This window comes from Haliaeetus leucocephalus, unplaced genomic scaffold (genome assembly GCF_000737465.1).
Source record: "Haliaeetus leucocephalus isolate CR32 unplaced genomic scaffold, Haliaeetus_leucocephalus-4.0 Scaffold1, whole genome shotgun sequence".
NCBI classification, from domain to species: Eukaryota; Metazoa; Chordata; class Aves; order Accipitriformes; family Accipitridae; genus Haliaeetus; species Haliaeetus leucocephalus.
Window position 1 is genome coordinate 6588232 of NW_010972437.1, and position 24224 is coordinate 6612455.

At 37.4% G+C, this 24224-nt stretch overlaps 1 protein-coding gene across 1 annotated transcript in view; it reads right to left on the minus strand.

The window, feature by feature from the left end:
* The window catches only part of PARD3B (par-3 family cell polarity regulator beta), a 430355-nt gene that overhangs the window by 384202 nt on the left and 21929 nt on the right, over positions 1-24224 (minus strand). The window contains exon 2 of the mRNA XM_010565338.1: positions 17970-18071. Within this exon, the coding sequence (XP_010563640.1) occupies positions 17970-18071 (102 nt within the window). The remainder of the gene's footprint in view (positions 1-17969; positions 18072-24224) is intronic.

The following is a 24224-nucleotide window of genomic DNA, read 5'->3' on the forward strand; positions in this document are numbered from 1 at the left end:
ACTCATTCAGCTCTACACCTACGGTCTTCCATAAAGCACAGGTGACGAGGTTTAATAAATCTGTTGTTTGTGAAGTGCCAAAAAAAAAAAATATATTTAAGATACTCCTTATGTGCTCCAGTACTTTGCCAAAATAAAGCAATCTCCTCTAAAACTTGGCAATCTCAGCTTGGATAAGCAGTTGTTTGCCACTCCGACAGAGCCTCTCAGACTTTGTGTTAGACTTTATTAAAGAAATTGTCTTGTCTGCAATATGTTCATCCAACCAACTATCCTGCATCTATTTTTCCTGGCAAGACAGCAGCTGGAAACAAGGAACTTAACAAGAAAAAATGAATAGGAATAAGGAATGTGGTTTGCACATTTGGGAGTTCTCTGGAAAGCATGATTTGAAGGGATTTAGCAATGGTAACATGCCAGTAAAAGAGACTACAGCTTCTCCATGCTAGCAGTTCATATCATAAGGACCATCTACTCTTTTAGCCTTTAGCTGCATAAAAGAGCAGAAAAGTAGGTATATGATGCAATTAGTATCATTTACAGCGTTAGTAAGATAAATACAAGTATAATGCATATAGTTCTGAATGTCACACTAAAATGCATAGGGGTAAGTCTGTATGTAAATGCATGCACACAGAGAATGAAGAGAGAAACAGAAAATGGTTGCAGGCCAGAGCACAGGGAAGCTTTCTAGCAAGTGATGAGAGGAGTTTAGCCCATTCAGCTTCTCCAAAAGTTCAGAGCTAAAGACATTAACAAGTGTATTTTCTCAGAAAAAAAAAAAATTTAGACAACACTTGCTTATCAAACAAGAATCAACACCGAAAGCTGACACTGGACACATTCAAAGCAAGAGCAAAGTAACCTGTTTTGAAAAGTGACAGTAACCTGTCCTTTGCCCACATTAACACATCCTTTTCCAAACCATAAAATGGGAATTGCCTGGTACTTACATACTTAACAGAATACAGGTGGTGGGGGCAGAAATCGGAAAGCAAGTTCTTGGGGTTATAAGATTATGATGCAGAGATGGAACACTGTAAAATGATTCAAATTCTGCAAGCCATTGTTCCCTAGGCCAGCTACATAAGTGCTACTACTTACATAATGCAGCAGTGGCTTGGGGTTTTTTTATTGTTGGTTTGTTTTTTTCCTCTCTCCAAAAAGTGAGAGCTCTAAAAGCAGGGATGTTACAATGAAGCCAGCAAGAGGCAGCTTCTCACAAGAGGCAAGACTAGCCAGGGCCAGAGGACAGACTAGCCAGGGCTAGAGGAAGACAGATCAGGAATTAGTAATTTGGTGGGGAGACAAGGCATAGGGGAAGCCAGCTGTATATTATCAGTCCATAGGCTGGTTTCTAAATATGGGGGGGAAGAAGCCTGTCTGTTTTCTTTGGTTGCTTGCTTTTGGTGGTTGGGGTTTTTTTGTTTGGGTTTGTTTGGGGGTTTGGTGGGGTATTTGTTTTGTTTTGTTGGGTTTTTTTTAAGAGGGTCAGGAGATTGCTTACTGTCTCCTTCACCTTAAATACATCTTTTTACCTATTACCTCAAACAGCTTTTTGCTAAATTCTTGAAATTTACTGGCAGTGAAGAGCATCCTGTTTCATTACACTGTAGCTCTCCTAGATCTGATCTGAGACTGTCTGCACTTATGTCAATCACTCTTCAAATCCTGAGTCATCCCTCATGAGAAAAAACCTTAGATTCCTCTGCCTAACCCAAGAAGAACTAGGAGACAAAGATCTGCTTGCATCCCTAAACAGCAGGGATATCCCACTTGCTACCCTCTCCACACAAGGCAAAGTTCTGTATCTTGTTACTAATTTCCCATAGAAAGTACAGTAAATCGTTCAGGTATATGCCAGAACGAGTGGTATTTAGCCTTGCTTGTAAGTGGCCCCCATTAGAACTACAGGTCTAATTCTGATTAAGACCCCAGGGTTTACTATATCAGGCTGTCAGGTCACGCTGTAGTATATTAGCATTACTGCTTCCTTAAACTGAAAAGTATCAATTCCCAGTTACACATTAAATCTAGTCTTTCAGAACAGGTTTAAGCATATGAAGATTATCATTCCAAATCTAAAGGTGTTTGCTAGAGATTTTTAAATTACACTTTCTGTCAAGTGGAAGAACTTCCTGTAGTCTATATACTCTAGACTATCTACTGGCTGGGTAGCAAGTAGAAGTCACAGCACTGCCAACTATTAAGGCTGCCTGAAACCTCACAGCTTAAAAAAACAGAACACCATTAAGAACAGCTGCATATTTCTTTGACAGGTTTCAAGTGCTTGGGACAAGTGTTTGGTGGTTTTTTGTGGTTTCTTTTTAAATATCTAAGTGCATCTCCAGTTGATTTTTTTTTTTGGTAGAGTTTAAAACAAAGCAGTTCAACTGATTCAGATCTTATCTAAACAATTCAGATAAAAAAAGATAGATAAATTAAAAAGAAGGTATGGGAGCTGGGTCAGACGGGAAGGGTAACATGCAGTCCTGACAATTAGGGACAACATTCAACAGCACATGAAGATCACAGAGGGTTAAAAGATGCTTTTGTTTTTCTTGGGAGGTGAGCAATCTAGTGGTTTTCTTTTCAAATGTTTGCACTTTCAGAACAATATATTAGAAATAAACAGTTCATGACCTTTAACAGATAGTTCGATTTTCTCTGTATCAGATACAGTCAATGATGAGTCTTCCATTAACTGGATAAAACTATTTTCCGCTACTTGAAATCGTACTGCAGAATAGCTTCACCAGGCAGCTATGATTGATAGTGTTTATAATGTGTTCACAGTACAATTCTGGGTTGTTTTTTTGTTTTCATTTGTTTCTTAAGAGTAAGGAACATACTGGGGAAAAAGCCAAGTACTGGAAGTCCCAGTAACACCCACTGTTTACAATGCAATCAAATGTTAACACAAAATAAAGATACTTGAAATGCTGTTTGTTATTTTTCCTCAATTCTACCTTATATGATTTGAAGATATTTAGAGTATGTTTATATTCTCAGCTATCCTCCACAGAGTGGCTAGTGTTACTAATTAAACAGCCAACAGAAAAAGGAATAGTTGGAAGCATTTATTCATGTGCTTTACATGTTTGGGACAATTTCAAAAGGGACTGAATTACCCCTTTTTAATAATTTTTACTTTTAAAGTAGTAAATAAGCCAGAAAAAAAAACATTCTCGCTTGAATTTCCAAGAGAGTTTCACAGCATACGCTTCTATCTGCATTCATACAAAGACACAGGAGTACATTTAGGACTAAATTATGTGCCATGATTTGGCTCCCAGGAAGATGGACATAGTCACCCTCACCTCTCCTCTTTGGCTATGAGGTTACCAGCCAGGTAGGTCTGCTATGACATTTGTGTACATTAACTTTCAAGCCCTGTTCTACTACCAGAATATAGTTAATTAAAGCAGACAAGCAAGCAACCCACAAATACGTTATAGCTAGTGTTTACAATGACTCAGATCATTCTGAACCTTTTGACATAACTCTCCCAGTGCCTGCTGACAGCTACGTACAATTTTGTTTTTTGAAACAGCCATTGATCACTTAAGTATCACAGCACAAGGATATTCTTTTCACTCAGCCTACAATCTCTATTTCCAGCTCTTATACTACGTTTAAAACCTCCAAACTACAGAATTATTCATATCCTCATTAGTTTTAATGACTAAAAGCTGGGGTTCCAAATGCTCCAATTATCAGGTTTTCCTACTGTATGTGGCCAATCATCAAGTTTTCTAAACTTTGAAGCAGCACAGTTAATCAGTGTAGCTACAAAACCCTTTATGCTGCCCCATAATCCTTTTCCACCGGTGTTTTTTGTGGTTTTTTTTTTTATTTTGTCCAAGGAGGTGAAAATCAACTCTTCCGCAATACTTCTGACTTCACGAAAAAGAGCTTGTTGGTTGCCAGTCTCCATTTAGATGAAGTAGTATGTAAAATTAGAGAAAAAAAAGACAAGAGAAAAAGAAAAGCCCACACACCTATCCTAAAACCTCATTTAAGAGCCATACCTGTGAGGCAGGATGAGAGGAGCTGTCCAACAGGCACTTTCTCCCGGGGGAGCAGAGAGCACTCCAAGACTAGCAAGCTCGGTAGGTACAAGAGTAACATCCCAGAGTTGGAAGGTGCATGAAGTGGTATAGAACAGTTCTTACAAATCTTCATTGAACATGTAATAACTATTTATTAACATATTCCCTGCTAGCATCAAATAGAATTTCTTTGAACAGGGGACAGTGATAAAAATTAGACTGCAAAATGGCAGCGAAATTTCTGAAATTTGGGAGCTATAACAGCAAAGAGGGCCCAGTTCAACAAAGCAGTGCAGTGAAAGGACTGACAGATGATCCTAATTTCCCAAGGACAGTTTTTGTCCCTTTCTGGTGTTCTATTGCCTGGTCACGTAGTTTGTAACTAATGTTCTTCCTGTAGTGGTTGCAAGCAAAGAACAGGAGCCTCAACTCCTTATATACCACAGTAGCATGACCACTTCATGAACAACACCAGCACCACCTTCCCCCTACCCAGCACAACTGCTGCTTCTCACTTCTTTTGGCAGGCACAGAGCCCACAGAAGGAATTACTTTGGAAAACTCTTCTGTGTAAAAACAACAAAGTTTTATGTTTGTGTCAGACTAGTTTAAACACAGACCAGTTCCTGTGCAGTTCAAAGGGCAGGAGCAGCAGGACTGGGTGGAGACAGACAACACTATCTCTTTTGAAAGCAAATGCACACTTAGGCCAGCTCAAGGCTGCCAGGAAACCAGAGCCAAAGCAAAACTAAGCCTAAGAAACAATCATTTTAATGGCCAAGCAGAACCCTCATACACTGAAGTAAAAGTCCCTTTTCCAGAGACACAGGCAACCTACCAGGCTGTATAAGCACAGCTGTACACAACTGCTTCATCTTCTCTTTCACATGGGAAGACCAGGACAGCATTCTAAAATGGTTATAGGGAAATAGCAGTGTGAATCACTCACGTAAGACAGTAAAGAGACCATGTACAGTTACAAGTCCTTTGCTGTATCTCAAGCCAGCTTTGTGAGGGCTGGAAGGAGCAGGGAAAGTTTCTGAAGAAGGGATTCTGAACACAAAAATGCCATATCTTTGTAGGCTTTCATCTTCACAAAAGCAAAAAAATACCATTTAGGAGGGGAAAAAAAGAAAAAAACCTTTGCTGAAGTGCACTTCAATGATTTCTTACATTAACTGCTACTGTCTCCAAATCAATTTAATTTACTTTTCTACTTTGTGTTTATACATGAAACTCAATTGAATTCTAACTATGAAGGTGTTACTTGAATTGCCATTAAGTGAATGCTGCTACTACACAGAATAACAAAATAGAAGCTGTCATCTAAAAGGAGAAATTAATATTCTTCACCCCTTCATCAGTTACTATAACCAGTTTGTGGGGAGGGGGCTGGAAATAAGAACTACAGTTCTATACAGGGATTATAAATACAGCCAGTGGGTAGTTTCAGCTTCATATAGATCTGCTAACTTGAAACTAAATACACTATACATGGTGATCAAAGCTTGTCACATAACACATTTCATACCTACCTTCAGCAGTTTAGCTTCAATGTCACAAAGGTAAAGTATCTTAAGACACCTAGTTCCTGTTGCTGTATTGTTTGTTCATCTCACTATCTTTATTCTATTTTGACATATAGGAACTTCTTGATTATACAGGTTTCTTCCTTACAGCTTTGATTGCTATGGTGTAGATATTGGATATAAACGTAAGTCTGGGAAAACCTTCCTTAAAGGCTGAACATAAAACGATGTAAGAAGAAGCATGCCATCTAAGAAAAACTTTTCAGAAGTGTTAATATAAAAGGCATTAGCACCATGTGAAAGACTCCTCAGATTTTAAACATGTAAAACATTAAGATCGGGAAAATCTCAGTACTCTGAAATTTGGTTCTTTGATTTCTTATCAGTCAGTAATCTCCGTGTAGTCCCAGGAAGGCAAGCAATAACAACTTGAAAGTTGACCTGGGTCAAGCTAAACCTAGCAGTTTAAGTTTAGGACCTCAATCAACAGCAAGTGAGGACATTTCTTCAGCAAAAGAAGAGCAAGTCTTCATCTTCTCTAATGGAGGTTCTTCCAAGAAAATTATTAGCAACCTGATTGCATTAACTTGATTGCACAATCTACCTTAGTGTATTTTATTATCCTCTTGAGAATTATACCTTAAAGTTAAAAATGCATTAGAAAAAGTGTACTACTTTAAAAAAAACCCCACACTAATTACTATAGCATGCTAAATAATCACATAAAAGAGTAGAACTCAAGTTCATCAAAAAGTTAGCTCTTATTTTATTTGAAAGAGCAAGGAAGACATGAAATTGTTTTGTTAAAAGGACAGTAACAAAAAACCCATAGATTTAAAGCTAGCTACTTTTAATTAGTAAGAAATCACACACCACATGAAAAAATACAACTTCGCAAAAATAGTGGTATAAGGCCATGTACTATTTTTATGCTGTTCTAGGAAGCCACATAATGCACATCTGCATGTTACTGACTAGCTTTTGACTTCTGGATTTGGCTTTTTTTTATTTGGCTTGTCTCCTAACAACAAAGGAATCTTTAAAAACAAGGCTGCAATTAGATGTCTGTATAGAGTTTGAGGTAAAAGTGCAAGAATCAGACTATTAGCACTACAACAGCAAGGAAACAGCTCTAACAGCTTCATCAAGAATTAAAAAAAATAAAACAAAGAAACCGGTGCATGTGGAGCTAGCATTGAATGGATTCAGTGAAGCGCTTATAGAAGGCGGCAGCACAGCAAATACATTCTCATGCTAGAAAGTTTAGAATATTTTAACATTATTTCTTTTTTTTTCAGCTAGACTACTTATTCCTGGATGTCACTTCTTATAACACCATCTCCTATAACATTTTCCTGAAGGCATATTTTTGTTTATTTAAAGATTTTTTTTAAACTTAATTTTTGTTTGGCTAATTAGCTGAACTTTAACTACATTAAAGCAGCACTGTATCTTGACCCTCAAATGTGTAATTGTGAATACAAGTTTTGGGGTTTTTTACTTAAGTTGTTGAAATATTTTTCCATCTGTTTTTGAAGAAAGGGAAGAAAACTAAAAGCCGTGAAGACTTGAGTTTTCAAATTACTGTAACTTAATTTTTATATTAATGCCATCTTTGCAGAATGATAACAGAATGAATAACAGGAAAGCATCAATACTGAAGAGAATCATAGAATCATTTAGGTTGGAAAAGACCTTTAAGATCATCGAGTCCAACTGTTAACCTACCACTACCAAGTCCACCACTAAACCATGTTCCTAAGCACCACATCTACACGTCTTTTAAATACCTCCAGGGATGGTGACTCAACAACTTTCCCGGGGCAGCCTGTTCCAGTACTTGATAAACCTTTTGGTGAAGAAATTTTTCCTAATATCCAATCTCAACAAACCCCAGCGCAACTTGAGGCCATTTCCTCTTGTCCTGTCACTTGTTACTTGGGAGAAGAGACCAGCACCCACCTCACTACACCCCCCTTTCAGGTAGTTGTAGAGAGTGGTAAGGTCTCCCCTCAGCCTCCTTTTCTCCAGACTAAACAACCCCAGTTCCCTCAGCTGCTCCTCATAAGACTTGTAAGCAGATTATGAACAGAGTCAGCCTTCTGGTTCTTTGCAGAAGATACTTCTAAACCCCTCAAAAGATGAAGGTGTGTTCTCTTACTCATACACATTCTCAAAAGATATTTACTGTATGACAGGTATATCAAAGGACGGTAGGGTCTCCGTCCCTACAGCCTCTCCACCCCACAAAGCAGGCACTAACTCACACTTACTTCGTATTTTCAATAGAAATCTACTATACTTCAGCTACAAAGCTGCATTCTCAGTTGAAGCACAGAGCCAGTGCCCTTTCCAACCTTTTGAAGTCAAACTAAGGCAGGCTTTCTGTTAGGCTCCATATTAAACATACCAGGAAGCTGGCACATAACCGAGTTATGTGTGCATTTTTAATGGCAATTTATATGGTATTTTCCTCAAACATGTCAACTATGCCTTAAATAAAATAAGGGTTGATGACTCAAACCTGCACACAAGAATTGGGTTGGGTTTTAAAACTTTTAGGAGGGATTTGCTTTCACAATAGCAATGGTATTAGGCCATCTCAATAGTACACCATTACAATATCCCCATTACAACAGGACAGTTCCAAAACACACATCTGAAATTGTTTGCAACTGCTGAAATGTGATATTTCTACCAGTACTTCAAAACTTTAAACAAGCTCAACTTTCTGGAGGGAACAGTCACAGGAATTAGAAGAACAGAACTTTACATGGGAGTTGTGTACTTATCAAAAGTAACACAAGCTTACTACACTGAAACAGTTTCCCAAAACAGTACCAGGACCAACTCCAATTCCAGTCACTTCTGAAAAGGAATGAAATATTAACACAAAACAAGACCTCACCTCCTTCTCCACTGTCTTACACAACAAGATATACTACAGTAGCCATTTACAATTCCTTGTACTGAAGTATTCTTTGGAGCCCTAACTGGAAAAGAGAACAAAAAGCCCCTCCCTCAATCCATTTGCAATATAAATAGGACAAGCAAAATAATAATAATAGAATTGGGTTGGGTTAGAAAGGACCTTTAAAGGTTATCTAGTCCAACCCCCCTGCAGTGAGCAGGGACATCTTCAACTAGACCAGGCTGCTCAGAGCCCAGTCCAGCCTGACTTTGGATGTTTCCAGGGATGGGGCATCTACCACCTCTCTGGGCAACCTGTTCCAGTGTTTCACCACCCTCATCGTAAAAAATTTCTTCCTTATATCTAGTCCGAATCTATCCTCTTTTAGTTTAAAATCATTGCCCCTTGTCCTATTGCAACAGGCCCTGCTAAAAAGTTTGTCCCTATCTTTCTTATAGGCCCCCTTTAAGTACTGTAAGGCTGCAATAAGGTTTCACTGGAGCCTTCTCTTCTCCAGGCTGAACAACCCCAACTTTCTCAGCCTCCAAAGCATATTATAAATGAACCACTACGTGGAAGTATTTAAGACCTCAGCTTACTTTATAGCAAGAAAACCCACCAAATTATCTTTCCACAACAAGGTTACATTATTTTCACAATGCATATCACTCCCTTGGTAAACATTAACGTGATTGCTTACATGCACTTAAGCATCAACACTGTGCATATAGAATTCCAAGTATTTGTTACATCAAGGAAAATCATTAAAAAGGAATAAGTGTCTTCCACCAGGTCATGCTTACACAAAGAGGTATTAGGCTCCTTTTCATCAGGACATTTGAATGTCAATTCAGCCCACCATTTGTGACGGAGATGCACTTAGAATGACCTCTCTCCATCCACCCCTCTCATTGTTTAAGAAACAGAAATTCAAACAGCTTCAGTTGTCAGACCACCAATTAGCTACAGTACTTAGTGCCCAGATGACAAAACACATTTTCAGGTCGAGAGAAAGTATTATGGTTGTACAGCTGAATACTCCCCAAAAACCAAGTGACCCAGGTCCCAAAGCTTCTGCCTGCTGTATGTTTTTAATACTCTTTTTTTAAAATGCCAAAACACAAATCAGATAATAGAGGGATCAACAGAAAATCAAATCAGAAAAGCACAAGTTTCAGATTTGCATGTATCTTACATAAAAAGGATTTTAACTCCAAAATCCCTCTTTTAACATTTAAATAGGCAATCTCATTCCAAAACTATCAGGAATTTTATTAGTGTCACAGATCCACTGTCACAGTTAATTCTTTTTTTTTTAATCTGAAAAAAGTAATGGAATACTTAGACAGAAAAACTCTGGTCGTCACAGATGTTCAGAGAAAGAGTTCACAGTTCAGAATGTTCAAACATAAACATTACACCAGAAAAACTAAAAGTTTGGATTCCATCTGGTAAGAACCTTTATAATCACATTTTTACTTTTAAAGTAGGTAGAACTGAAATAAGTAGCCCCTGCAATATGTTCCAAGACAATATTTTAAGAAAAATTACATTATACAGCAGTAAATATGTAAAAGCTTATAATTTTTTCTAGGATAAATAGAAGGTTAATGTATGCATACAGGCACTGTGTTATGGCTCTAAATCTATAAAACTGAATTTTCTTTAATAAGCTAAGCAACATTTGACCAGGTGTCTGTTCTTAAAGCTATGAACTTATCTTGAAGCACATTGCTAGACCTGACGTTTATTACAAGAATGTTTCCAGTAACCAGAAGCACATGATAGTGTAATTGCACACCACGGAATGTAATACTACACTTAAAAAATGGTTATTTTAATGATTACGCTAATGAGTTCTGAACTTCCAACCTATGTGCATACAGTTTCATAATTACACAGCTTGAAATCCTCATCAGCAAATCCAAATGCTCCTGAAATCCAAATCATTTTATAATCTTGAATAATGCATGGCACCTCTGCAGCAAGAAATTAAAACAAATTTCATAAAAATGCAAAGCTTCATAATCTGTATTCTAAAAGAAACTGCGTAACTGAAATAGTGTTACTTAGTAAGGACTAATGATGGTGATTTTCCCCCCCTTCCCGTACTCGTAGTTCGGATCCCACTTCAAAAATAAACAGACTAACTCATATATATGGTGGCTCACAGCATACCTTACTACACAAGAGTGAAATCAGACATCTGTTTCTTAAACAAGCACTGGCTCTAAATGGCATAAAACCTCTTCTTCCTGAAAAGTGTGAAACATCTTTTTTTTAAAATACACTGCAGCTTTACTGGCTTGCATACTATTTCATCAATAGCAAAACCAAAACTCCATCTTAGTTCATCAAAGGGCCAGCAAGTCAAGGTCTACAGTTTTTCCATAAGAATGTCCCCCACCCCCAATGCCTTTGTTTGTTTTAAAACTACAGGTAAAACCTAGATAAACTCAACATAGGTTTTTAGCAAGCATTGGCACTGTCCTTTTGAACATGTTAAAAAGTCTGTGACTCAAGATGAGGGGAAAACCATCATCACAGGCAATGCAAAATGATAGATACTCCATTTTGATTTAGGATTTTCTTGGGTCTCACATCTCTTCTTCATATTTTAAGATGCTGAAAAGGATAAAGGCAGTATTTAAAATATGCCCTTTCTAATACTTCCCCTCCTTGTACACACAACACATAGCTAATTATCAGACAGCTGAAGAGTACTTATACTGGGACTCCCTTGATAGAACAGAAGCTACATGGAGGTTTTACTCACAGTACTGTTTTGTCTTTATATCTTCATCACCCAGAACTAGCTATGAATATTTAAGTAAACAAATACTGTCAGTAGTAACAGTTTCATATCCCAATAACCTTGATTATGGGAAATTGCAACTGAAACCTATTACAAATTACTTATACAAGGAAGAAACAGAATACCATAAATGTAACAAAGACAAGAACCCTGTATCATGCTTTTGGAGGTTGTAAACATGTTATTCAGAATAAAAGTTAAATACATTTTAATTTTTACTAATTTAGGGTTTGAAAGAAGAATGACTTATTAGTTATCCTTTTTGCTAATCAAATCTTAAGATTTCCGCTCATCTGTAGGATCTCATTACTGAAACCACAAAATACAAATGCAAAACCAGAAGCAGTAAGGAGGAGTCACGGAGACAAATATCTACACATGTTCTGGCAGAGATACTAACCACAGCCTGAAAATTATACTTAGGAAAAAAAGCCATTAAAACCAAATCAAAGAACAACAGCCCCAGCATACCAGTTTTACCAAATTTCTAAAACTTCATTTTTCCCATCTTGAACATACCAGGCTTTTTGATCTACTAATCCCCACTTCACCTCATTAGCACCAAGGAAATAAACATAAAAATTGGCTGCCTCTGGACAACAGCTCTCTCAAACAAGGCTTTCAAGCTTACAGACGTGTAACCAAGCCTCTGGCAGAAGCACTAAGTATCAAAAGTTTGAAGCGAGTATTTGCTGCAGTCCAGAGCAACATTCACCACCTTATAGAGGGGAAAAAGCTATAATTTCTTTTTCCTTTCTTTTTTTCCTTCTATGCATGCCCTTTTTGGTGCAGATTTTATGAAAGACACAGAGCATTCAAGTTATAATATACCGATTTGAACTATCCTGTGTCCACTGCACACTTAAAATGTTACCTCCACATTATATGAAACTAACATCATTAAATTGCTTTCTGTGCTACTAGACATCTGTCTTACATGCTTATTCTTTATATCAAAGGGAATTTTTTTTTTTTAAAACTTCTCCAGGGGAAAGTTGACTAATATGCAACAATTTGTAGAGCAGCCTACATAAAAAAAACACTGCAGCATTTACTTCCATAGGTAAAAATTCTCAGCTGTACCTAAGTCTTACATATCTTGCTTTGTTTTTCCTAAAAGTGTAATATACTGTTGTTCAAACTGAAGAATAAACTCTATTCTGCATTTCAGTTATCAGAAAGTTACAAACCCTAGAGAAAATACTAGAAAGCTCAATTACACAGAAGTCTAGAGTTTGAACCACATTTCTCTAACGTATGTATGCGTTAGTTGTATGGATCATATATTTGAGAATCAAACCATATGACAGAGGTCTGTAAAGTATGACATTTTCAGGCTCTGCTGACCCATTGGAAGGTAATTTAAACAAGCAGGCATCAGCAGCTCTGCCACTGATTGCAGGGGAAGCTTTTAAAGCAGCAGTGCTGTAACTCCCCACTAAGAGAAATTCCCTCAGAATTCCACAGCCATTTATTTATTTTTGAAACTATTTTGATACTCCTGCCCACTTGCCTTGCTATTTTGACTTCATTTTACTGTTTTTCAACCTGCTTGTAGAAATCATTTTCCTCATCACCTCATACTCTTCAGCCACACCTCTACTTACCTAAAGGTTACTTTAGTTCTGATTTCCTTCATGAGGAATTCAATGGTTGGAGGGATCAAAAACTGTTCAAAGGTGGAATTACTGCAATATAACTTAATTTAAATACACACTGCACATTAGAGCATGCCGTTACTTTCACAGCCAGAACAACAACACTGAAGGTCTACGGAGTCAAACACAGGTCAGAAAATAACTGCTGTAAACCGCTCCCCCCAGCCACCCAGCCAGTACTCCCAGTGACTAAACCTGCCTGGAAACAATGGAAAAAGTTCAGAATCCACCGACAGAAGACACACCTGTCAGGTACTTGGAGAGACACCTTCTTGTATAATTACATCAATCTTGAAGTTTATATCTGCTTCTGAATCCAAACATTTTTGTCATTTTGCTGAAACAACTTCTCCAAACCAGCCTCACACTCACAATAACATCACTGAAACTAAAGCTACCTGCAAAGACCTCTGTCAGAAGTAAGGTTTAAGAGAGTTACTTAGCATCCTCTACAAAAACACCTTCAGCCAGATCTTCAGCTTCTTATCAGGAGCATGCATGGACCCAATAACCATTTTGAACAGCCAGCAAATGATTTCTCTAGTATTTGGACACCTTCCAGAAGACATGTTTTCTCAATATTGCATTTCTGCTGGTAGTGAACTGAGAAGGAAAAAAATCATTGATTTTGCTATTTAGTATTTCATTAAATGCTTAGCTAAAATAAGTATTTGAACTACACTTAATTCATACCATTTACTTGATAGCATCATTAGAAACACTGAAATGACAGTTACAGTCCCTACAAATCTTGAAACAATGTTACTGTTTCAGCATGTCATGATGTTGCTTTGTGTCCTTCAAAAGCTTCTGCTGCTGTTAAAAAACACAAGTCACCTACATTAAGAAAGGAGATACCCAAGCCAAAACTACTTCTAAGACCATATTGGCACACTGATATTTCAGTATAAGCGCAATGCCCACCGCAATCATATACCCTTTTTTTTCTTTACACTCCTAGAAAAAGAAAAACCACCCGCCACACACACACACACACCACCATCACCACCCCCCAAAAAAACAACAACAACAAAAAAAACCCCACAAAATACCCCCACTCTATACTTAAAGCAGTGGAACTGCTAACAAACAAGCCTCTGGAGAGGTTAAACCTACATCACCTTCTAGGATGACAAGCCTAGATCTTTTGCCAGCAGCACCAATCAGGAAATCGTATCTTCACGTAAGTGTTCAACAGCTTTGTTGGCCAAATTGTAGATACTGCAATACTGCCCCTGCAAGCATAGTCTTACCAAAAAACCAAACAACAACAAAACAAAAAAAACCAGCACCCTGACAGCAGACCATCATTCCCTACTTCAGAAAGGCTCTGCTGATAAACACATACCAGTAAGCACATTTTGCTTGTATTATTTAATCCTGTCAAAATATGAAAGTATATGTTAGACACGTTAGAAACTGTATTTTCCCTGTAGACTTTTATATGTATTCAGAAATCAGAACTGTTCCGATCTAGGAAGTTATTAACAGTTTAAACTTCTCCTATAAGCTAAGCAAGTTTTAACTTATTAACACAAGGCTTCATTACATCTTTTTAGTCTCCCCAGGTGTTTGTGAGTATTTGAAAACATGACTCCATACAAAAATCAGAGGGAAACCTAGATGGGTACATTAAGCTTATGCATTTAAGACACGTGCCAAGCACAGGCTCAATGTACACAATGATATGAAGGGAAACATTCTGTACTCATATTTTGCACAGCATAGAAGTTTTCTTAGGGCATTTTCTTCCTCAAGGAAAAAAGTCATTTCAAGTGATAGAGATCTGTTAAGAACAGCGTACAAAGAGGACTCCATTTATAGTTTCAACACATTAAAAGCAGACAATTTAAATAGCAAGTTTTTATTCAAATGACAAAATTTTGGTTTTTTTAATTAATTAGATCCATCACTCAGAGTAATCAGGACATGAACCACTCACTAGGTAACTCAGTGAAGACAAATTATTTTAAAACTATTTAACGCTAGCTTTGACACCCAATTCAGGCCACAGGTTATTGCTGAGGTGGTGGCAGCAAGATGGGCTCTCACCATAAAGAATTTCCAAAGCATTTTCACGACACATGTTACCAAGCACATATAATACTAATTTAGACCTGTTTTATACGCAAATAGAACAAGCCACCCTCTCCAACATGCACAACTGTGTGGTTCACAGCAATTAATATCATTCACTATACCGCCTATTCGCTGAATTCTGATGAATTTTAAGTTCAAGAGGAAACCATGAAGTTAACATAAGCAGAGCTCAAAAACATTGCCACTTCCAATAACGTGCATTACGCATCCCAGTGCCATCATTTCACAATGTTGGAAACTGACAATTTATTCCATCTTTTTGTTCCCTCTCAATCATTTACTGACCCACAACAGCACTTGCTGCTTACCTCATGAGTAGTTGTGCCTCCTTAACAGCCTATTGTTAAGGACTGTCAAAAGCTTTTGAAATTCCAAATAAATTATATCTGATAGCTCTCTCTGATTCACTGTCTTGTTGCCACAGTGAAAGAATTTCAATAGATTAGCAAGCACGTTTTCCTTTGAAGAAACTGTGCTAATTTACTGCTATCAAAGTACAATCTAGAGCAGATTAACCCTTAAAAAAAGCATCAGCTAGTTTCCCCTGCCACTAAAGAAGAACTTGATGGTCAGCAATGCCAAACACACCTTTGGTTAAAGGCACTGAGGTTAAATGCAACACTTATTTTTATATAGAGTGACTGATTTCATGGGAGACTGCATTACAGTCTTGGATGCATAGGAAAGGATGACAAGGTCACTGGAGCAACAAAGCTGTGGCCTATTAATTTATCATACAGATAATCATAACCAAAGAGAATCAGTGCACAGATAAATGTACCAAAAATTCTTTCATGTATTTAGGGACTTTAAACAGCAAATTAGGTATCAGGTCAATTAGATCTAAATATCTCCTCCCCTTTTTGCAAAGCTTAAAGATCCCCTAGCCAATATTCTCAGTATGGAATAGCACTGGCGAAGGCTCAAAGGCTAGCAGGCCACAATAAAACTATTAAGAATATTTCTAAGCCTTTTATAGGGCCAGTTCTTTGTTACCAAACCTTTGAAGTAGGTAGTACGGACATGCTATGGCCCAATTCCACTCTCAAATAAAAGAATTCTTTGACCTCTCAACCAGCAGTCCCCGTACATGATTACACGATTCTCCCCTAGTTCAATCAAAAAAACTGAGTTGTTACTGCAGCTGCTGCTGTTCAGTAAGTCTTACTTATTGCTATTTCACCAAAGCCTTCTGAAGAAGAGAAGATGGCAGTGATGCATCGCATGTAATTGAGACTTCACAAGAAGAGGAATCGAGGAGTTTGCTGTATTCCTAAACCGCCCCAGACCACTTCAGCGAGTAAGATCACGGTTTTCCAGCGGTTTTTCCTCTAGGCAGCCTCAGAACTACAGCGTTCCACCTAGCACTGTTATAACAGAAGATGCTTAAACCTACAGCTGTGTGTGAACTAGAGACTTCATCAGCAACACATATTTAACCAGTGACATCCACCAATAAGGATGTACAGCAAAGGCTTTGGCGACAAGTTAAAAACTGGATGGTATATCAAATATTCTGCAAACTACCGCTTATATTTGCATAAGTGTTCATGTATCAGTACTTCAAATAGAGGAAATCCTGGGGGGAGATGTTAATTTTTATTAACTGATGAGACCAGTAACGCATTTCCCTTTGATGCACTATCTCATTTTATGGCATCTTATGCTTATGGTCTTATCCTTTATATACAGGTGTCTCAATCCTCAGAACCCAGTCTTTAGTCTCCAAACACTGGAAAAACACTACTGGAAAAAAAGTCTTAGGGTGTTTTAAGTAGACTTGCAGTAAATATGGGCAAGCAAGAAAGACAAGTTTGATAAAAAAAAGTATACTAAATAGAACTCCATTGTTTTTAAAAATTCCCATGCAAACTACCATAAAATGACACTGAAGTATGCCTTAGACAATTTTCTAAGGTACTGAGAAACAGCATCCCACTAATCTTAAGCAAAAAGTGTTGCACTTTATATAAAGTCATTGAAGAATCAACAACATACAAAACTAGCATTTCTGTTTGCAATATACAAAACTATTTTTTAAGTCACCAAACATATGGCACTGTAAATAGACAATGCTATTTGTCTGAAAGTACAGGCATATACCATATTTGGATCTTCAGTTTCAAGTCACCAGATATATTTTTTCCTCTGATTTTATGAAGAAAGAAAAAAAAAAAAACAGCAAAGTATTATAAGTTATACCCCTCCTCCTCTATGCTGAAATAAGTCACCAATTAGCATCCCAAAACTAAATTTCCCTGATAATTACAAAAAAAATTAAAAGGGGCTTCTTTGCAGCTACTACTTCTCTACCCAGAAAGGAGATCTATCTTATTTGAATTGAAAGTTAGAGACTCATCGCTTTTCAAATTAATAACTGGCCTGCTTAGACTTTCAGTAGCAAATCACAGGAACTCCTCCTGAAATTTAATGCAGTTAAAGCAGCTGTTCTTGTCATTGCAGGATTTGACTGTTTATTTTGTCACACATATTCAACCATGACATTTGAATGATTCTCAGAAACTTAATTCTAAGCAAAGGAAGAGATTATAAAAGATATTTTAAGTGGCATAAAAAAAAAAGATGTCACGCAAAACTCGCATTCCTTCACCGCTATTTTCATACAGCAATAAAAAGAAACACAAAACTGCTTGAAAAGGTTAAGTCCTAAATCAACTGCTAGGCTCCTCTGATAATCTTCATTGCTTTGGTCATGCTCCCCCCCCCCCCCCTCCAGTTCTACTCCAGAAACAGAGAGCTATAGCACCTATGGGCAGATGTGTTTAATTTACAAATATTTAACACCCACTTCACCTGCCAGATGTCCAAGAAATAAGAAAGTAGCATTAGTTATTTAAAAAGATACAGCAAAAAGCAAAAGTAGTATTTTCATCCCAGCTCTACCTTATCTTTGTCTTCCACAACATCTGCCAGCACATCATCCGGGTCCAGGATTCCTCCATCTGTATACTCCAGGTGGTGAATATTTACCCAGGAAGTTGGATCCTGTAAGACAGACACAAGACTTCTTAACTTAACTTTGCAATGGTTTTTAGTGCCTTCAGACAAAGCACCTTTGTATCCCACCTGCTTCCCACCCATTTCCCTTTTTAATAGTGAGGTAGAAACTTGGGGCCACTATCTGAAATTAAAACTGAGAGAATGAAAGCTACAGACACATAACAGGACAATACCTATAGAACACTATGCAAAAGGTCTTTAAAATGTACATTTCCATTTCCTTATCATCCTTTAAGTTAAATAGTTAATAAAAAATATGGAGAAATTAAAGTTTTTTCATTTTACAATAGTTTATAGTTGCAATATTTGGGTTATTATCAGCACACACACATAAATATACATATGGACATGCACCATTCCTGACAGTTTTGGAGTGGAGGGGTATATATATGTATTTATATATTTAAAAGACACCCATCATTTCTTTCTCTGAGGAGGTAGGTCAGGCTATTGTGGCAAAAAACAAATGAATACAATTAATAAATCCCGGTTTGTTTTCACAAATAATTGCTCTCAAATTCCAATGTAACACTGTGTACCATATTAACAGGGATCATGTTAGTTTTCCAAAACTAATGCCTTTCTCATATATTATTAACTACTTCACTTTAATAACTGGGAGCTTAGCCATCATTCCACTGACCCTGAAGCCAAAAGGCTCAGACAGAGTGCACTGCTCAACAGCAAATTCTCCCTGACATGAAATACAAATCAGGGAGCAGATACACAGTCTGTAACCACTGCCCCCAAACCATACTAGCTGCCCAGGTACACATAACTTCCCAGAGGGACAGGCCAGGCAGTAATGTTTGAATTGCCTTAGTTACCATTTGAACATTTATCTTATTAGGGCCAGCTATTGTGGTTTAACAAGTACATGGCAGCTCATCAAGTCGTAGCAAGATGTTTGAGTACTCTACGGTATCAGCATTGATAAATGTTGGATTGGCACATCTTCTACAGGACACTGAAGAAAGGAAACACGCTTAGTTAAGATTACAAAGAATATTTGAGTCCTCCATCAAATATTATGGAGACTGGCCAGCATATGCTAAAATTAAGGATCAAGAAACTGGCATGCACACATGTAACTTTGATAAAGGTTTCAGAAATGGACAAAGAGCACTGATGTGCAATATGCAATCCCAATGATTCCATTTCTATTACATCTATATTTCCAATCACTTCTTCCTTGTCAAATCTAATTAGATCACAGTTCTTGGAAGGAAAGTGAAGCACAATAGCCACACTATATAGACTAGCAAGTTCCTCATCTCTAGTTTGGATATTCCCCATGTAATGAAGTATCTGAGAAGTAGGGATATTCCACTCCATATTTATTTATGAACATTCTATAACTACGGCCATCAAGTCATGAAGACAGCAGATAAATCAGTGTAATTCCATCATAGGTACAGATGTGGATCAGTTGGGTTAGGCCTCTCTTTTATTGTATCATCAATAGACAGCAGTCAAAAAACAAACTGAAAAACCTCACACCACAACCCTAGCATTACCAACAGATAAACTGCTGGTGAACAAAATATTTTTCCTGTTTTGACCCATCTAGCTTCCACAGTTCAGTTTCAATTCTTCCACTGAGACATACTGGTTTGGGCTGGGGTAGGGTTAGTTTTCTTCATAGTAGCTTGCATTGTGCTATGTTTCAGATTTGTGACCATAACAGTGTTGGTAACACAGGGATGTTTTGGCTATTGGTGAACAGTGCTTACACAGCATCAAAGCCTTCCCCATTTCTCACACTGCCCCTCCAGTGAGAAGGCTGGGAGTGCCCAAGGAGCTGAGAGGGGACCCAGCCGGGGCAGCTGACCCCCAACCGACCGAAGGGATATTCCATACCATACAACACTGTGCTCAGCAATAAAAGCTGGAGGGAAAGGTGGGAGGGGGCAGAGTTGCGTGTGCAGCTTTTGTTTTACCTATTAAACCGTCTTGATCTCAGCCCATGAGTTTTCTCACTTGTACCCTTAAGATTCTCCTCCCCAGCCCACCGGGTGAGGAATGAGCAAGCAGCTGCGTGGGGCTTAGCTGCCTTAGGTTAACCCACAGCCTTTTTACCCCCTTGTACTTAACCCTCAAACAAGTGTATCTAAGGCACGGTGTGGCTGAATGACAACCACCCAATTAAGCACATAAAAGCATCTCTATTTGTAACACGTCTAATCTGTAATTTACCTCTAACTACAGTTATTTCGTTTTGCACTGAAACCACCCATTTGTGAAATAGCAAATGTTTGTTCATTCTGGGCATCAGGTGTTCAAAATTACAAAATGTACGAAAATCAATTAACATGCTTTTGTCTCTGCAAAGTGATGAAGTGTAGGCAACTATTACAGCTCAAAGCTCTATTTTAAAGCCCATGGTTTAAGTATTTTTACCATAACCACAAAATTTTAAGATGAAAAGGCAGAGAGGAAACATATCTCTGTGCAACAAGCAAGCATGTTAGCTTAGATCAAACAATTTACCTAATGCAGAAACCTTGTGAAAGAGTGTCACTTGACCCTACCAATAAACATACAAAATATAATTCTCTCAAACTGGAATGCATCAGTAGCTACAGATGTTCCTCCTGAACCTTTTAACTAATGCAATCACAAAAGGTTTTCATAGTAACACTAAAACAGCATACTTGAAAACCACTCCTCTTAAATAGACAAACTTCTGCAGCTAACATTTTTGTCTGAAGATATTTTAAAACCTGTTATATGTATTGTGCTGTTCAAGTGTCCTGTAGACAGAATAAAGCTGATGTGAAAAAAATAAACAACTCATGGAAATATTTTGCTTTCAGTGTTTGCTTCCATTTGTGATTCAGTAGCTGTGCCAACCCAGATGTGTCATTGACAAAGAAACAAAGAAAAAAAAGAGTGTAAAAGCTCTATTGTACCAATAGAATGCAGCAAGTTGGCAGGAAACAAGCTCAAGACACAGAGCCACCCTCAACTACATAAATTCTTAACCTTCCTTTTACTTTGGGCCACAACAAATACAGTAATTTAATGGCTTTGTTAGTGGCCATATCAAAAGAAAGTAGACTAAATCAGTCTGAAAGAGCAGAAGATGCCATTCGTCACCAATCTTTTGGAGCAAGCGTGGCCAACGTTGGATTCTTTAAAAGAAAGGAATGACAATTGACACTGAAATGCAAGAACTAAACCAGAACAGGATTCACGTAGTTTCCTTAGCAGAAAAATACTTCTTAACAGTCTAGATAGTGCTCCCACACACTCTATGACTCAGGTACACACAGCGTGAAGCCACTATGACCTTTTGATCTCAAGGACTCCCCTGTAATTACAGTAACTACCAGAGACTACAACCAGACTGAGTACTTGCTGTTTAAGAAATACAAAGGTGAAACTGGCTTCTATTAACTTAACCAGAACTTCATCCCTGAAAGTTAAAACAACAGCTACTAAGGGGTGGGGGAGGGGGGGGATGCTTTTTATAGACTTGTTTGATAAAGCAAATAGTAACTACTCCTAGATAGCCTAGGTGGAGGAAATTCCCTCTGCAGAGTCACAGAAGTAACAACAGTTCATCTGACCAGCAAAATCACTCACCCATTCCAAAAGAGATTTCAAAGTCAGAGAACATTTTCTGTTTATTGGATGAACTCCAAACACTGCCATACACAGGATATAAAGTGTCTACATAAAAAAAAAAAACAAACTGAAATCTATACAGCAATTTCTTCTGTGCTTCTTTACTCCCACCAAGAGTCCAGACAGCTTCAATAAATAAAACACCAATATTTTAGCTGGCTCGCCATACAGAAAAAGCCATTAGCTACTAGCAGATGTAGGAGTTGAATATCTTGAGTCCCAAATAGCATTTCATCCGCACGATGAGTAGGGGATGGACAGTAAGAGGAGGAAAAATGAATATGCATGCATATGCATGCATACACACACACGTTTCACACATTTTTTAGAGCTGAAAAGGAGTAGAATAGGCCTGAAAAATAACTGTGGTACATCCAAGACACAGTCATCACTGGAGAAATCAAAACTTTCCTTAGAAAGGGATGGTCTTTAAGTTTCTAACATTTTAGTAAGATATGACAGTCACAAAGAACATCAACACTTCAGGTTTCCATATATTCTAAAACCACTAAGCAGGAGACTGCATTTCCACAGTAACAGAGTAACTTTATAAAGTGTATCACTGGAGTTCTTGCAAAACAGACAGCTTTCCTGCTTCTAGAGTATTTTCTGAAAGGTCTGAAAGGAAAATAGGAACCCAGTAATAGAGGTGATAGGCTGTTGCAATGTTATACATGTGAAGGGTTGATCCCAGCTTGCATATGTTTGCTTCAATGAAATAAGACTTCTTACCTGTTGAAAGCAGAAAATGCTGGAATTTTAAGTTCATAAATAATACAAGATATAAAATTAAACTTATCTCATTTTTGCTCAGGGAAGGGATTTGATTAAGGACATAATTACTGAGAAGGCACTTGCTGAGAAAACTACCAAACAAAGCAAAAAAGTGTAAGAACTATATTCTAAAATGCTAGAACAACTTTTTTTGTTGTTTTGTTTGTTTTGTTAACTGAAAGGTTCTAGTTTTCTACTTTGAGATTAAAGTCCTTCTAATGAGTGACAGTGTCTAGAATGATTCCTCCCAGTATCTTCTTAACCATCATCACTAGAAGTTCACATGCTCAAGAAGAAAGAATTAATTCTGAAAAACAAAAGAATGAGTGTCTTGTAAAAATAAAACACTAACAGCAGCCTAGAAGGTATGGGCAGCATTCAAGTATGGTTATTGTCTATCTTTGCTCCTAAATGCTCTCCTGTTAACAGGGTCGTTAAGGAGAAAACACATCTACAGGTTCCAAAAAATCTTAATGGCAGGAGTGGGGAGAAGTTCTCTTACAGCAGGGCATTTAACTCTTATGCAGAACTTTAGCTGCGGTATACAACAGAAACATCTAAATATGTAAAGAAAAAGTATGAATAAGTTACCTGGTATAATACATACCAGCACTTCCCAAATGAATATTGAACAGTTACTCTAATGTGCATTTTACCTTAGGGCTGCAAGTCATGTTTGTGTTTAACATCAAGCCACTTAAAAGCTGTTTATCATCATTTCCTTTATGTGTGGGAGAACACCTTAGGAATTACTATGCAAATATTTACCAAATGTTAAATTAAAGCCAGGTCACATGAATGCACAAGTGCGACGGAGGCAGAAAAGCGACATAAATTTTTAAAAGTGATTTTGACATTTGTGTTGTCACAGAATCCTAACTTAACTGTTGCTACCTCATGCAACATCTTCAGTGTTTAAACAGTCTAAAATAGGTTCAAGAATTCTTCTATGCATTTATTTTCAGTCAACAAACACACACTCAAGTGAAATACTAATCAGTCTATAATTAAAAGACACTCCCATTTATTGTTAGTTTTTTTAATACATCTAAAAGCACACATTTTTAATGTATCAAAAGCTTGGAGTACCATCTTGATTCCTTTTGTTCCAAACTCAAATAGGAAAGTGTCAGTCTGCTCTTCTGAAAATGAAAGCAAAATACTTTATAAATATTGCAGTTCATATAGCATATTTCAGACTGTTAATGAGCAAGAGAATCCTAACAAGTTTAAATACATTTCAGCTGGCCCATCAATAAAATAAACAACACTACTTAATGATTTTGCAATTAATTATTGTTTGGTGCTGTTATTTGTTCTGCTGTGCAGAATGCATAAAATTAATTGCAATCTCTATCCTGGAATTTTTAATTTAAATACAGTAAAGATAGGATGTACTGAAAAACTCAGTAGAAAAGTAGTAAGAGACTCCTCCCACAATTACTTCTCAGGCTGGTATTTTAGAAGCACCTCCACATTACTGCTTCATTAAAGCAAATAAACGTCAATGAAATACAGCATGAAAAAGGACGTATTTAAAAAATGGAAATCACATATGCCTGTTCCACATCCACAGCAACAGAATAAATGCTAGGTCAAAGTTGGGGGAAGGATTGGACTCTGGCTACGTTGTTTCCTGTCATTTAGACAGCATAAAAATAAGATTAAAACACTCATGTTCACAACATATTTCCTGATGAAGTGAATATTTTAGGTTGAGGTCAGTAACAGAAA